Source organism: Scomber scombrus, chromosome 7 (genome assembly GCF_963691925.1).
Source record: "Scomber scombrus chromosome 7, fScoSco1.1, whole genome shotgun sequence".
NCBI lineage: Eukaryota > Metazoa > Chordata > Actinopteri > Scombriformes > Scombridae > Scomber > Scomber scombrus.
In genome coordinates this window covers 7,984,514-8,001,952 of record NC_084976.1, presented here as the reverse complement: position 1 = coordinate 8,001,952, position 17,439 = coordinate 7,984,514, and the positions used below count along the sequence as shown (strand labels likewise).

Sequence of the window (17,439 nt, the reverse complement as noted above, 5' to 3'; positions counted from 1 at the left end):
ATTATTTGACTGATTCCTCATGAGAACAGTCTAATTAAACCAATCGGAAGAAACTGTTTTATCCACAAAGCCTCAGACATAACTTTTGCCACATCAATGAAGATCATCCTATTCCTCAAGCACTCAACATTCTCCAGGCATCTACTTCCTTACCCAACGGAAATACCACCTTAGCCACCATGAGCCTTTTTCTGTTTAAAGCATCATAAGACTTATTTTTTATGTGTTTGTGTGATGGAAGGCGCATATTTTCAGACAGCGATCACGGCAATAAAGCCATAAAGTAATGATGGAAATCTGGAAAGCTATGGCAAACGTTATGTTCAGTCTATATGATTTACATAAACAATTAATGGAAAGACTGAACGCTTCTCCGCAATGAGTCACTTTTGGAGCAGACTGCATCATGGGAGAGTTTGCGCAGGCAATAAGAGGGCAGCAGAGCACTTTGAGATATGTTTGCTGTAAAGTATGACTGTGTATCAACAATATTAAAGTGGATATATAATGTAATTATTACTAACCACCAAACACACTCACACACACACAGTCACAGCACACAGGCATGCAGGATGCAGCTCTGGCCAGATGCACACACACACACAAACATGCATAATCCGCACACACATGGCCATACACCCACAAGTCCACACACACACACACACACACGAGTTGAGTGCGAAACCACATATACACACAGGAGCACTGGCTCGCCATAAACCACATTCATACACACACGCACACTCCTGCAGCGCATACCTCCCCACTATTGGTCCAGACCCAGACACCGCATGCCAGTGCACCTCACTCCCTGAGCCACAGGCCGCAGGAGTAGAAGAAGAAACAGATGGGTACCAGCTGTTTGGACAAGGGCCCTGGGTACACAGCTACTGTATTGCACCACACACACACACACACGCATGAACACAAACTCATTCAAGTTGTTTAACTGAGCCCCTGCCTATACTGTTTAGAGGATTTACTCACACAGCATTTGCAGAGGTAATGTACCGTTTTGTGCTTTCTTTAAACAATTGAAAATGTGAGGTCACTGAGTAGGAAACTGTCACTCCATTTGTGCTACCTGTTTAGTCATTTTTTAAACAGTTTTTCAGTTATATTCAATGTGGTGTTACACGATGTAAAATGACAACTGACGGTACAATGGAAGAGCACCTTTAAACATGACATACAGCGCAGTCTGTCAGTGTTTGGACAGTGACATTAAGGTCTATACCATAGAAAGCAAACAAATTTTATTATTATTTGTATTTTGTTGCTTTTTAGGAAGAAGTGTATCACCCGACAAGTAAAATGTATAAAGTGAGGATAAAGACAAACAGAACAAATGAGTTGCTTATTGAAATATATGCAGGGTTTTGGCTACTTTGAGACTAGCACGTTAAAATGAAAGAATAACTGTGAGGGTAAAATGCTGACTCTGAAGGTGTCCAAATCCATATTAAACACTACAAAAGCCAGTTTTTTAGAACACAATGTGGAATGGTTCCAATGAGCATGTTTCATGCATGTGGAAAAAAGGAGAATATCCCCCCCAAAAGAAGCAAAAAAAAGTAAAGCTGTCAGAGCATCAACAGGGAAGATGCTTGTTGGTTGGTGATTCAAACCAGTTTGAAACCAAATATTAAATGCAGTGACTTAATGTATTCATTTAACTGTCAATCACATTTGTTCCATTAAAAATTGGGGTTTATGTTTATCAAAAGGCTGAATTCCCCAGAGTGATTCATGTGGTTTAAATTCCCCTTAAATAAGATTGTTTCATTTCTTATCCACTCTACTGGAGTAAAGAGCCAGCATCCCCCCCCCCAAAAAAAAAACCCAACAGAGAACTGGATGGAAATGTATAAATGTCCTTATTACTGATGTGAGACAACAGGTGTATATGCTGGATTTAAATGACATTGAAGCTATTCACGAGTTATACAAGAGTAATGTGAAATAAGTGTATCTTTACAGGTTTATTTTCTCAACAACTGTGACCACGGTTCCCTAAATAAATGTCCAATTTAACCGTCCACAACGAGGGCAACAGATGCTGTTGATCATTCACAATTCTCCGTTTCTTTCTCTTTTTTTTCCTCTTTGTGTTTCCTCTCTGAACCCAGCAATTTCTGACCTAACCTCAGCTATCAACTTTCTTCCTATGAGTCAACTGAGGTGGTGACTCCTTCAGCTCATTACAACATGACTTACTCCAACCAAAGCTCTCCTTCTAATGCCTGAGATGCATGTTTCCTCTGTCTGAATGCCATTAGTTACAGCCAGTGGTTGTTCCCTCTTATTACATTCCCTTTAAACACAATCTGTCTCATTAAATAAAAATACAGCATTGTGTGAAGTACAGGAAAGTCAAGCTTTAATTCATCCGTATTTGAGGCCGCTGTGACAGTCCTGCCACTACAAACGTGACATTAAACATCACAGAACGCCATCTGCACAGCTTACCGGCATCCTGGGGCAACACTCAATACTGTACCAGCTATTGAACACTATACACGGGGGGGAAAAAATTACAAAATGGAAATGGTATTGTGCGTATGGTTGACCACGGTCGTCCTGTGATTTCCAGCTCCATTGCTGATGTGGTCTGGCCAGCGTGGGTTTAGAGGGCAGATTGGAGCAACAGTAGGCTGCTCGGGATGTTTTTCCCTCTGGAAGCCAACAGGATGTCTTTAATGAACCACAGTGTGTTTGAACTGTCGCATCTCACCATAGAGCAGTCGAACCCTCATTGCTGGCGTGCACAACATGAAAAAAAGGAGGACTCAGTGAAATAAGAAACATGCTAAAAACTAAAGATGTATCAAATCCAGTAAATGCGTCTCTGAGACAAAAACCACAAATCAAACGCTGGCCATAAATGGAGGGAAACGTTTTTTTGGGTAATGTATTGTAGAGGTTTCAAGTGACTGGGGCAGCCCTGTTCTTGTTGCGCCCTAGCAAGAGTGTTATAGCTCCCTGCCGCAAACGTCTTCATGTCAGTTTTGATGCAACCACAGAATCAGATTGCAGCCATTGTTAAAGCGAAGACTGCAGTTGCTTGTTGTTTTATTTCTGAGGGTTTTAGGGAAACAGTTGTTTACAACAGGTACAACTGTACTAGCACAGACCCTGCTTGCGTCCCCATTGTCGGTGACTGAGATTACCTGTCATGTCCACAAGATGGTGTTGCTGGCGTGTCATATAACCGGCCGAGCTGCAGCGCCAGTTAACTGTGGCGACAACAAAGAGAAAACAAGCTTGCATCATTATCACAATATCTTCAAACTGCGGTAAAGGTTCAATAACTGTAAGTGTTGATATGCAGCATATTGTTTCAATTATTCTCAAAATGTTGTTCCACACCATGCCATAAGAAAATGCTCAAAATACTCCATGTTTGATCTTGTGGGCTCTTGTGAAACTGGAAATGAATGGTGATTAACTATAATGATGATCATCATGGCGAAAGGTTTTGTGCCACAGGTTATTTGACGTGTGAGCTAGTCTCCATAGAGCAGGCCCCGAAAAGGAAAGCCCCTTTAAACTATTACCCTTTTAAAGAATATTTCATGTGGATGTACTGTCAAGAGTTGCATTATGATTGATGAAACATGATAAAGGTGAGTTATTCACAGCCTGCAAATAAACTAAATCATATTTGATCAAAAATATGACAGCAAAAATGTAAAACGTGTCTTTCCACATTGCATGGCAGTTGGAAACAAATAAACTGCTTAAGTTCTTGCTTAGTTTTATTTGTGTCTGTGTGTGAGCGTCTATGTGTGTGAGTGTGTGGTGTTGTAGTGGGAGGCTTTGTAGTGTTTAGTGAGAAAGAAGGATATGGCTATGATTAAAGTAGGTACTAAAGCAAAGGTGGTAATTGGGATCATAAACACTCACTTTTCCATTTACCCCTCTAATGAAGTGTTTGTGTTTATTCTGAGCAGCAGATTCAGCAGGAAAACAACATCCACAGAGTCAGTCTTAGTGTTAACCCCCCTCCATCCAGATCTGCAAATATTATGGGGGCTGCATGATGAAGGACATCATAAAATACACAATATAGTATGTAGTACAAACAGGCTTATTTATGCACAAAGATACACCAGACATACTCGTGAGTTTTTGAGGCAGGATACTGTACCAACATTATTGTTCTGAAGATTCTGCTAGTAGTAATTGCAACAGCACAGAATATGCTTTCCATAAATATATTTTCTAATTTCAGGCAGAATTTTTAGAGACTCTGGGGTTAGGACTCCAAGTACCCCAACCTCACTTCCCAGTGAAATGAAAAATGATTTATTGAGAGACGTTTCCTGGTGAGACAGAGTCATAACCCTCATGGCGCAAAAGCTGGAGCAGATCGTTGCTCAGCCTGAAGGGTCACACACACAAACAGCTCGCCTCAAATTTGCATGCCTCTGACTATAAATTGCATAAGCTGCTTGGACCCTAGTATACCTGCCTGCAGCTCTAGTTGGTGTATTTACATTTGCTGATCTAAATGTCAAATTTAAATACATCATGTATTTTTTTTTAAATAAATAAATACTGAAATCTGCCAGTAAAATACTCAATCCTAGCCTTATCAGGCTACAACCGGCTAGAACAGCAAATGCATATTTTGTAAAGGTTGATTCACTGGTGCAGTAGAAATAGATGTCAATCAGAGCAAAATATCGAGGATAATTACTTTTTGGTAGGTCGTCACTTTTAAATATAGGTTTTACTGGCTGGCACCTCTGACACTGGTAAACAACATAATAGCTAGAGAGTATATCTGCAAACTGCTGGTGGTTTGCAGTGGTTTAAGCACTACACACACACACATAAAACACATAATATAGTGCTGTGAGAACATGTAGTGTTAAGTTTAAATTTCTGAACATAAAACTGAGTTCTTGTAAGTGACTGAGATAAAGAAAAACAGTAGTTCTGGGGGTCATGTGAAGGCCATACCTAATGCTTGGCTAAACAGTCCTTTTTAATGTATTTTTTTGCAATTAACCTTGCAAACGTGACTCCATTTGGTTTGCCCTGGTTGTGTCTTTATGAAGGTACAGTATAACACTGGAAGACAGATACAGGCTTATTTTCCTTCTGATCACTGAGAAGAGATATAAAGCCAGAGCAACTATATATATATATATATATATATATATATATATAAAAATATCAAGAGTGAAAACTCACTGTTGTTTCTCTCATCAGGGCATGGGTGTTTTTTTTTTAATCAGTGGAGAAAATGTCACAAGTTGTAATATTACACTATTAGACTCTGAAATGTTTAGATTGAGTGTGGCTGATTTGCTTTATATGTGTTTTAATGACATATTGTAGGAACATTTACAAGCAGCTCATCAACCCTGCGTGTGCTTTCACTGGTTTGACAGATGCTGTATTTTGGCTGGAAGTGTTTATCTAAATATTACGCCTGCCCTGTGGCTACTTAGATTAGGATCTGTTTAACTTCTTTCTTTTTCCCCATCCTTTTTTTTTTTTTTTTTAAAACATATTAGGCCACCCGAGTTTCCAATTCCACCCCACTTTTGAACATGATTATTTTCGACTAAGCTGCTCACCCAGTACAAGGAACGTTAATATATCACAACCCTTTGAAGAAGGGACCCTGGAGGAAGCTCACCCAGTCAGTGTGTTCCCTTCGCCTTTCCAAGTCCAAATGCTGTGTGGCATGTTTGATATAGCAAATTAAAAAGAATAACGCAGGTTGTCAGGTAGGAAAGAGCCAGGCTACAAGGCCACGGCAATCAGGAAAACTTGGTCCGGCACTAGGCATGACTTCAATAAAATACCTCCAGTCCCACTTTTAAAAGCATTAGTTCAGGGCAAATTAAAAAGTAGAGTGCAATTAAAAGAAATCACTGTGTAAATGTTAGCATGTGGAAGTTTTTCTTTTCCTTTTCCCTTTTTTCCTTCCTCCTTGCTGAACAAAGAATGCCCCAGAGGCAGAGCTGCGCAGCTGCTGAATATTACTACATCCATGTGTTTTAAATGAGACCCCATTATAATCAAAATCATAAAAAAGGTAATGTGGCTCTCTTAAACATTTAAATTTAAGTTAACCAATGTAGAGTTCAAGCCTTTGTGCATATTTTTGCAGTTCCTAATTGAATGAATCTTTGGAAGAAACATATTAAGCGACCATCAAAGAAGTCATTATTTGTAACAAGTATATTGCTCAATTTCCAAGTATTTAAAGAAATGGTACAAGTTATTGAAAGGGCTATTGCTAGTTCTGTTTCTCTAAACATGTTCTGTTTGCTTTTAGCCCAAATGATGCATCCAGGGAAATGCTATGTGTTATACAAGACTGCAAATAAGAGTTTACAAAGGTTATTGATTGATCAGCTGCTGGTTGTCATTTCCAGTCAGCCTTAACTTCAATATTGTCTCGCTCTTCAGTTGCAAAACAGTAACATGATTTAAAACTTAGAATCTGTGTTGCGTGTTTTATCTGTAACCCATTCTCCCCATATTTCCTTTCACTCTCACAACTTAGAAAGTCAATCAGCAGGTAAGAGTTGAGATTTCATATGAGATCAGCTGTTACTAGACTTGAAGCTTTGACCTCCCACGTCATTTCAGCAGTGGAAAAAACAAACAGTAGTTTAAAACACAAAGAGACAAAAAACTGCTAATTTGTAGCACTTTAGACAACCTACAGTAATAAGAAGAGCTCATCCAAAGTGCATTTGAAGTGATTTCATTTTCAAAGAAACCAAAGGGCCACATTGTGGATACATTCTGTGGGGCCTACTGGTCCGCAGAAGTCTGCTATGCGCTACCCTTTAGTTAAGAGTCACTGAGGGTGTCGCCTCACACCAGGACAGATGAGTTTCCATGGGAGGAACGAAGATGTCTGGCCAAATCCACTTTTCCCCCTTATTAAAATGGATATTTCCGAGCTGTCAGAGGGTGAAGTCTGGGTTTTCAGTGATCCTCGCTGACTTCTCGCTGACAGAGGGCTTCCTTTCCCCATAGGTTCAGTATCTCCTGTGGCTCTATCCCCCACTGTGCAATATAACGGGTTCCCTATGGGTCCCGAGCCAACACAGCTCTGGCAAGCTTTTCACATTTCACTTAGCCGCACACACTACATTCACACACACACTCGTTTACTGAGACTCGACACTGTTTCGGGTCCGCGGTGCAATTCCCACGTTCCAGCTGAGAAAATATATCATTAGTCCCTCATCGTGTAATGCTTGCCACGTTACGTTATAAGAGCTGGGTGTAAAGCGACATGGATAAAACAGGAGCAATTTCCAGTGTGTCTCATTTTGACCGCCAGCTCGGAATAAGTGGTGGGCGTTGAGAATTTGAAAAGGGGACAAGATGCGGTGTTGAAAAGGCCATTTTGCTTACCAAATACTCCTGGGTGGCTGGAAGAGTAAGCATTTCCATTGCAAATGTCTCCAATAATGTATTACAGCTATACGAGTGTTGGTCTTTACGAGTCTGTCTTGAAAGTTATATGGATTAATTAACTTTCCAGGCAAATTAAGATTCCATGCTAATTGTAGTCTAGGTAAATTTAATGAGATCTAGACAGAAGATGGGTATTGCACGAATTAGGTCCTTCCTCCACAGATGTTTACTCTTTGCTGTAAAAGCTTGATAAAGGATATGAAAAAGTTGGCTTTCTACTGAGAAGCAGACACCGAGCAACTCCGCCAACCGTGGACCGACATCCATGGGACTGTCACTGAGCGCAATCCATGTGTTGCTCTGTCATTACGCGCCGAGATTGAGTGAAGACCCTTTTTTTGGCACAAGACCACAAGTTTTCTGGCTTTTTCACTTCGCAAACATTTTTACAAGCATGACAGATTGCGACCGAGCAGGCCGCAACAGACAGCTCTGTCACCTCAAAACAACTTACCCGCAGCGCCACACAAGACAGCTAGATATATATATCACCTCCCAGGAAGGAGAGAAAAACCGCAAAGAAGCTGTTGAGTCTGACCAGCTATGCTGTGGCTTAATTAACGAACACAGGACACGGTCAAAGCAAATTAGAGACCAATGGAAACTCTTTGATTGGATGCTTTGTAGAGTTGACCACATGGTTGACCACAATGCCAATGGCCTCTTGTATCACTCAACAGTGTCATATCGCACACCCAAATCACCCCACTTTAGGTATCCATGTTTATTCTCTATTTAGCCATGCAGTGCTCCTACCTATCTGGATTAGAAACCAACTCCTACATCTCCATCCCTGTATTTTCTTAATCACAAGTGCACAAGCCATTCATGTGGCAGCAATTTAGGCTGGCCGACACCCAGTGGTGAATGCGCCTGACCCCCTTTCTGCTCCCTCCAGCCCCCAACCGACACCCTCTGGAAAGCCACATCTATCGCATGAGCCTTCAGGGCCTTGACTGGCGGCCCCAGACTATTAAACTGGGGATTGTGTGTGTCTGCTTGCATCTATGAACTGGAGGTAGTACACGTTACAAAATGATCTTCTGGGCATATAATATGTGAATTGACTTGCCCTGCCGCCTGTTTATTAATGAGAAGCATATAACAGTTTCATAAGCTCTATAATCCTATTTAAACAGCCATACTGTTCAGCTTCCTGTCTAGCAAGCATCAGTGCTATGTCACAGTGTTAATGAAAGTTATGAGCATCCATGTGACTTAGCAGAAAACCAGCATGCCTGTGCAGTGGTATCTGTTTTTTATCAGTTTGGTTTTATATCCGTCCCCATATCTTTTATGCTGGTTAGTGGAAAAAGATAAAAAAGCTATGTATATTGATGTTTTTATTACATTTTCATATTAGGAAATAGAGAAGCAGTTTAACAGTTTCTTTTGCGTACACGGTAGCGGAGTACAGATTTTGTTAGAGTAAGGGCTCCTGTTAAATTGTTTCATTGCCACAGAAAAGCAGTGCCCTTTGACTCTGTGCAGAAGACATCATCCGCTTACAAGCTCTCACAATAAAACCTATGTGCGCCGTAATAAGCCCTGCTTTGTCTCTAATACATCCAAGTGAAAACATTTATTGGACTAATTACAATGGTCTCCCATTGGATTTTCTTCCTGTGTTACACATGCTTTGGCAAGGTTCCCAGTATTGTGTCAAGACGTCTCACTATTCAAGACTGTGGTACCTACTGCCACGCATGGAGAGGAAAGGAAGGAGGGAGAGCAGAATGGAGGAAAACTACGATTGGCGGACAAAATATCGTAGCGCATTACAAAAGCTTGTGCTGATAGAGAAAAGCACACAAAGTTTGGGAAGAATGATCAAAACAAGAGGTTGTTGTCTAGTTTCAAAGTGCATTGCAGAAAAGTGTGGTATTTGAGGTTGTTGTCTGAGAGGCGCAATGACTAGATAAGTGGTTGGGTTTGGTAGCAATTAAGTTGTTATAAATTGCGTTAATTTGTTAAGTATAAAGCTGGTAGGAAAAGAAAGGAACAGTGGAGGAGGAAATGGACAAAAACAAAAATATAGGATGAATTTGAAACTGGGACAGATGGAGTCAATGCCCAAGGCCAGGAGAGAGTGGTAGAGTGATATGTGCCAGCTTATGTGAGTACACAGAGTACACTGCGCTGCTGTTACGTGTTTGGCAAGAATACTGATAGCAGAGTATATGTAAAGAAATGCCAAAACAAATATGCTTGGAAAACCCGGGATTACACCACCAATATTTTTTCTTGAGAAAAAAAAAAAAGAAAAGAAAATGTATGTAGCCCTTACATTTAAAAATGTTTAAAAATTAAATCTTGACTCACTTATGTATAATCAGGGTTTGACAAGTGATTTGAAGTTAAATACAACTGTGTCTGAAAGGTTAAACAGCTGTTTAGTTAATTCCATGAAGAAGAAAAAACATCATGAAGACAGTAAAATGAATATTCCAAACAAATCCATTCCAAATGACATAAAATGACCATGCCACCAAATTTCCAATCATTAAACAAAATTGGATGAATATGCTGTAACATCTGGGCATTTGTTCAAGGCGGCACTTGTGATGGCTACCAAGACGACTATGGCACATCTGTACAAGATCCAGGGTTCTCAAGCTGATATGGCACATACTGTATAACATGGGTTGTTTGCACTGTGCTGCTGTATGCATCAACTGTAGTTTTATGGCTGTTGAGAAAATGACATGGTGTCTATTGCAGCATTGGCCAAGAGGCATGTAGACTTGGAAATGCACCATCCTGTTCCACAGGAACAAGCTGTGGGGATGCTTCTCTACTGTTGCACCTGGAAGGCTTCTGAATGTAGAGGTTATAATAAATGCAACACTTTTCAGAGACTTGGGAGAAATGTAATTCTCCAACAGGCAGAAAATACAAACATAAAATCCAAGCTGAACAAGAATGGCTTCAAAATACATTTACTCTCCCTGAGGTGTCAGTCTGGGTTCAGATCTAACTTCAGCATATGGTTTATGTATCAGGATCCTAGGTGTCATTGTTGTTTCATAGATTTTTCCATATGCTCACTTTAATATTATCAGCAACATAACTATGAATGAACATGCGTTCGTGGTTTAAAGATAAGGTGATGCTATACACCTGTATATTAACAATATGCGCTGATTTCAACCGTTAGAGCCATTCATGGTTGTTAACACTGACATTGCAGTCACCAGCAGGCTCATGGGCCAGCAATATTATCAATAAATGATTGAAATGGGGAATTTTTTTCAATCATAATGGGTATTTGAGAATACTGAAATTACACTGTTTAGCAAAACACCTGTGACAATGTAACTCTTATCTTATCAATAATCTTGCCTGCTATTGTGCTGCTCTCCAGAGAATTAATTTGGTTCAGCTGCAGGTTCCTGAGTATTATGAAAAAACTGAAATTGTTGAAAATTAGGGCTAATTATTCCATTTGAGTGCTTGTAATTGTATCCTTTAGACTGAGCAAAAGATATTCAACAGGGTTTCCCTTTCTTTAGTGGAGGATTTTCTACCTAGGTCAAAAAAGTGCAACTCAGTCATCTGTGCAATAGCTGAACATATTCAATCTTGTACCTTGCTGTGAGGATTTCAAAGGTTCTGTCCTATTTCTCTCAGGAAGAATCAAATACATTATATAAATTTGTTTTAAGTTAGTTTAAGTTAAAGTTCAAGGTTGATTTGTTGTGCAACAGACAACATAATCCACAGCCAGATGCAAAGTCCATTCCTGGAAGCAGGTCAGTGATGCCGGTGATGAGTCAGCAGTGAATCAAATGAGTATAAATAACACCAATTTGCAAACTCAAACAACTCTAGAAACAGCTGACAAGCATTACACAAAAAGATCTGAAGAAATCTGGAGTAACAACTTAACCTCTCAATCTCTAATAAGATGAAGAAATTGAGCATTGCCATTGCAGTAGCCATTGCCCTGACCTTTATTTGCATTCAGGAGAGCTCTGCTGTCCCATTTGATGGAGTAAGAACATTTAAATAATTTAATTTGCTTATTAGAGATGAAAGTTGCTGAGACGTTCTTATATGTGCACTATTTATTAACAGGTGGAAGAGCAGGAGGAAAATTCGAGAAAGCAATTCCCAATGAACTTCATAGATTCATGGAAGGTATGTTCATTTAACTTTAACTCAACTAACTTTAATTTTGACTGAAGTGAGCTAGTTATCTTGAGCTAATTCAAATGTGAGTGGGTGTTTTTTCCACTGCAAGGCGTTCTCTCTGATGCTCCCTCCACAGAAACAGAAAGGATGAACAGAATAAATGATAATGCTGGAGAGAAACAATTTGCTCAGATCTCTTCTCTTTCACATAGATGCCGTATAAAAGGAATAAGCGTCGCAGCAGCCCCACAGACTGCCGCTTTTGCTGCCACTGCTCGCGCCAGACCCTGCATGCGGAATGTGGTGCACCTGATTATTGACTCTGTCACATCTGTCCATGGACTACAGATGAAAAATAGCTTTTTGGCTAACTCTGGCACATTAACAGCAACGTTTATATATGTGCACTGTCTCCGTCTCCAGTCTGGGATCCCCACAGCTACAGCTAAATATTAATGTAATGCTTTTGTGTCAAAGCAGTTTTACCACTTTTAATTGTACTTGTGGTTGTGAATATCTGAATTTATTTAATGTGGATTAAATATCTACAGATTTTACAGTGTACTATCACAATAAAGTGTAATATAATGTGTGGAAGTGCTGTTTTAACAATGGATGCATACTTGACAGATTGAGAGAGGAAACTCATGAAGTATATTTCTGCTGTCAATTGTGAGTAACCTCTTTTAACTATGTGTGAAATGTAACTCTTGTTTACGCATTAATGTCACACAGACTAGGAGATAAACAGATTCATAATGAACCAGCACCTTAAGTCAAATAACCACAATGAGTTATCATGCATGATACAAATCAGAGGCTGACACATTTTGAAACAAATTTCAGGAAATAAAGCCAGAAAAATAAGTCCAATAAAAAGAAGAAAATGACCTTTAGTGTTTGCCTCTGTTGCACTTTGATATCCCATTGGTCCAGAGGCCTGTACTACGAAGCTGGATCTTCTCTTATCGAGGTAACTTCAGGGTTAACCCTGGGTTTTCCGTCCTACGACGCTGGTTCACTTTTTACCGGGGTAAATCGCCATGGTAACTTAAGCTGAACGGCTAACCTGCTCCAGAGCAGGTTATGTTATGGATAAGAGATCAACGAATATAAAAGCACCACCTCCTGACCAATCAGTTCTCTTAGAAAATGGCCTGCTCATTCATAGAAGATCCTGTCCACATTGGTGCACGGATCGTGAGAGGATAAAACAATCCGAAAGGTACAGATTTTCAAGCGACATTAAGTTTTTTCAATATTCAACATTCATTTGACATTCAAAATACAAACCTATTATGCACTTCAACCATTTGAGTGAATGATGTCAAACCAACTGTATAACATACAGACTAATATCCCTCATGTGTCAAGGCTTATTTTTCAAATATATCTTTTTGTCAATTTTTTAACAATTAAAATAAATAAATAACCTTACCACCACTCCAGTTTCACAACTTGTCAGGAAACCTGACAAAAAGTCTCAATAAGAACATCTTGAGAGTAATCGCTGCAAAAGTGCAGAAAAGCAGAATTTTATTCATATTTTTTAATTGACAAAATTTATATTTAAAAAAATAATCCTTGAGGCACATGAGGGATATTATTCTGTATGTTATACAGTTGGTTTGACATCATTCACTCAAATGGTTGAAGTGCAAAATAGTTTTGTATTTTGAATGTCAAATGAATGTTGAATATTAAACTTAATGTCGCAACCAAAGGAAGGGCACTGAGGAAGCGCTCTGCCCGAAACGTCTGTGCCGTAATAAAGTGAAATTGAATGATCAGAGTGCTGTCTGTTTATATTGTCCGATGAATTAATATTGTGTCACGAATTTACGCATTAAGAGTCGGCAATGTTCTGCCAGCATTCCTTCCTGGCTTTTGCTGTGGCAACAGTTTTGCTTTTGGCCTGGATGATGTGTTTGCATTCTTCATATTTATGAATAATAACTGTCTGCTCCTCCATGGTAAAGTAGGCTGCTCTGCAGGGTTTCTCCATGTTTTGCAATTGGTCAGACTATGCAAACACCACCCCTTTTATGTGAACGCGCACCAATCAAAATTGGAAAACCCTGGGTCGAATTACCGAGTTGTTAACCAGCTTTGTAGTACCGTTTATCAGGATTGTGAATGTCTGGGTAAATCAACCCAGGTAACGGCGAGATATCCCGGGTATGTTAATCCAGCTTCGTAGTACAGGCCTCTGGTCACCTGTTTATCTTGCTGGACTTGTGTTTGTCTTATCTTTCTCTTTATGCTCTCCTGTTGGTGACTTTTAACTCTCTGCTTCACTCTTGTACTGATAAAAACAGGGATAGTAAAAAACAGTAAACTGAGCATGGAGTAATGTTTTAACAAACACCCACTTCCCCACACAGTCACAAAACAGTCTTTATACTTTAACATACAGTACGTAAATAAAAGAACCTCAGACAATAGCTCTTGAAATTTAAAAAAAAGCCTTTTTACCATCTGTTATATTTGCACATTTATGTAACTTTTGGTTTTAAGTTGCACTCATTTTTTTTAAGGAGTCCCAATAAAGTCCAAATAAAACCTTTCAAACTAATTCAGCCAACAATCAAAAAACAGTATATAAAGATTCCATAAAAAGACTAATTAGCAGGCATATCAAATAAATGACACATTACAACCCATTAACTATAAACAGATTCTATGATTACTTAATGCATAAATTGCAATCTAACTACAGTGAGGCTGTTTTCAGACTGATTCATTTCTTCCAATGTGGTATTAATATCTTTTGAATATCTAATACATTTTTCACTGAAAAACATTTATATTTTTATTTCTATAGGATTTATAAAGATCATGGGTAAGACTAGTAGGAAAACAGACATATTTTCTGTACAATTGATTCAATAAATCAACTGTAAATCAAGGTTTGTCCAGTTCTCTTGACCTGATAAAAGATGAGGATAAATTCTCTTACATTTGAGGTGATTTCAATATAAACCTATTTAAAAAAAATAAATCAAACATCTCGTACTGGGGATTTTCTCTCCTAGTCTGTGTGACATAAATGCTTCAACACAAGAGTTACATTTGACACACAGTTAAAAGAGGTTACTCACAATGGAAAGCAGACCTTTTAAGAAAGAAGCATACGTCATGAGTATCCTCATGATCTGTTGAGTGTGCATCCATTGCTCAAACGTCACTTCCACACAAACTTTGTGATAAAACACTGTAGTATCTGATATTTATATCCTTTCTGCCTCTGTGGAGGGAGCATCAGAGAGAACGCCTCGCAGATGACTGAGTTGCACTTTTTTGACCTAGGTAGAAAATCCTCCACCAAAGAAAGGGAAACCCTGTTGAATATCTTTTGCTCAGTCTAAAGGATACAATTACAAGCACTCAAATGGAATAATTAGCCCTAATTTTCAACAATTTCAGTTGTTTCATAATACTCAGGAACCTGCAGCTGAACCAAATTAATTCTCTGGAGAGCAGCACAATAGCAGGCAAGATTATTGATAAGATAAGAGCTACATTGTCACAGGTGTTTTGCTAAACAGTGTAATTTCAGTATCATCAAATACCCATTATGATTGAAAAAAATCCCCAATTTCAATCATTTATTAATAACATTGCTGGCCCATGAGCCTGCTGGTGACTGCAATGTCAGTGTTAACAGCCACTAATGGCTTTAACGGTTGAAATCAGCACATATTTTGTTAATATACAGGTGTATAGCATCACCTTATCTTTAAACCACAAACGCATGTTCATTCATAATTATTTTGCTGATAATATTTAAGTGAGCATATGGAAAAAATCTATGAAACAACAATGACACCTAGGATCCTGATACATAAACCATATGCTGAAAAGAGATCTGAACCCAGACTGACACCTCGGGGAGAGTAAATGTATTTTGAAGCCATTCTTGTTCAGCTTGGATTTTATGCTTGCATTTTTCTGCCTGTTGGAGAATTACATTTCTCCCAAGTCTCAGAAAAGTGTTGCATTTATTATAACCTCTACATTCAGAAGCCTTCCAGGTGCAACTGTAGAGAAGCATCCCCAGAGCTTGTTCCTGTGGAACAGGATGGTGCATTTCCAAGTCTACATGCCTCCTGGCCAACACTGCAATAGACGCCATGTCATTTTCTCAACGGCCATAAAACTACAGTTGATGCATACAGCAGCACAGTGCAAACAACCCATGTTATACAGTATGTGCCATATCAGCTTGAGAACCCTGGATCTTATACAGATGTGCCATAGTCGTCTTGGTAGCCATCACAAGTGCCGCCTTGAACAAATGCCCAGATGTTACGGCATATTCATCCAATTTTGTTTAATGATTGGAAATTTGGTGGCATGGTCATTTTATGTCATTTGGAATGGATTTGTTTGGAATATTCATTTTACTGTCTTCATGATGTTTTTTCTTCTTTATGGAATTAACTAAACAGCTGTTTTACCTTCCAGACACAGTTGTATTTAACTTCAAATCACTTGTCAAACCCTGATTATACATAGACTATTTACTTACACAGCTGCACCAATGATCTCCCTCTGTCTCTCTCCCTCCCTCCCTCTCTCTCTCACTGATAAAAACAGGGATTTTAAAAGAGCTCGGTAAACTAAGCAGGGAGTAATGTTTTAACAAACTTAACACACTTCCCCACATAGTCAGTCTTTATACTTAAACATACAATATGTAAATAAAAGAAACTCAGAAATTAACTCTTGAAATATAAAAAAGCATTTTTTATCATTTATCATGTTTGCACATTTATGTAACTTAGATGTAATTTAACTTAGACTTTATTTTGGTTTTAAGTTGAGCTCATTTTTTATAAGTCGCAAGAAATCCTTTCAAACTAATTCAGCTAACAATAAAACATTTCGCCTATTCACATTCCTGCAAAAGAGAAGACGCCTTTCAGTTACAACTTCCACTAGAAGGCTAATTAGCAGTCATATCCAATAAATTACACATTACCAACCAACAGATTCTATGATTACTTAATGCAAATTCCTAACTTGCAAGATAATTACAGTGAGGCTGTTTTCAGACTGTACCAACATAGACTGTATAAAGTTGGACATAGTGAGATGTGACCTCGCCCATTGATTTGGATTGCATGCAATAAACCTGATCAAATTAGATAATACATCTATATATAATCTTCCCATTCCTGTTGTGATGCAAGCCTATTTCTGTAGGCAGGTACATGCTGCCAGTGATGAGGCAACAGTGGCCAATTTATAAATAAAGAGTGCACACTCAACCATCAGGATAGGAACTCAAAGGAGCCAATAAATGTCCATGGACAATAATAAAATACTACCAATGGGTACTATAGAGTTGTTTTTTGAGAACTATGAAAGTAAAAATACTACTAATAGGAAGGCAGGGCCATACCTACTACGACAGATGATGTCCACTCTACCTTTTTCAAGGAAAATGGTGATTTGAAGTGCAACTTTACATCAAAAATAGGCTCATTTTAATGTATGCAAAAATGAGTGCTCCCCAGTCAGTCATTTTGTGTTGGCTCCCTTAATATGGACTGTTTTTTAATGTTAACAAGGTGCTGGTATATCACCTGCTTCTGTTGCGTCCCTGGTTCTTTCTCTCATCTTTCCCTCTTTGCTCTCCTGTTGTCTTCACTGTACACACACACCAAATCGGGAGAGTAAACAGCAACTTCAAAACAGTGCATTGTTCTGATTGAAACTGAAACTTTTTAAACCACAGTTATCACCAACATCCTTTACCTTCTTAAACATACACTATATGGACCACATTGTGTCCCAAATAGAAAATAAACTCAAAGTATGTTTGCATGTTTACATACTGGT

The 17,439-nt window shown here is 38.9% G+C and overlaps 2 protein-coding genes across 5 annotated transcripts in view; one reads left to right on the top strand and one right to left on the bottom strand.

Annotated features, from left to right (window-relative positions):
• LOC133983036 (plectin-like) overlaps nucleotides 1-16,044 on the bottom strand; it is a 148,355-nt gene extending 132,311 nt beyond the window's left edge. The window contains exons 1-2 of one of the 4 annotated variants that reach the window (XM_062421960.1): nucleotides 12,484-16,044; nucleotides 3,171-3,236 (exon numbers count right to left, since the gene is read on the bottom strand). The gene's annotated coding sequence lies outside the window, so the exon portion shown is untranslated. Of the gene's footprint in view, nucleotides 1-3,170; nucleotides 3,237-3,906; nucleotides 4,551-12,483 lie in introns of those variants that run through there. The other 3 variants (XM_062421964.1, XM_062421962.1, XM_062421961.1) reach the window with 3 other exon arrangements.
• On the top strand, nucleotides 11,300-12,189 carry LOC133983040 (hepcidin-like). Its single transcript, XM_062421968.1, has 3 exons — nucleotides 11,300-11,452; nucleotides 11,536-11,598; nucleotides 11,805-12,189. The coding sequence occupies exons 1-3, from the start codon at nucleotides 11,366-11,368 to the stop codon at nucleotides 11,910-11,912; spliced, it is 258 nt and encodes an 85-aa protein (XP_062277952.1). The 5' UTR covers nucleotides 11,300-11,365; the 3' UTR covers nucleotides 11,913-12,189.
• Nucleotides 16,045-17,439: the final 1,395 nt, after the last annotated feature.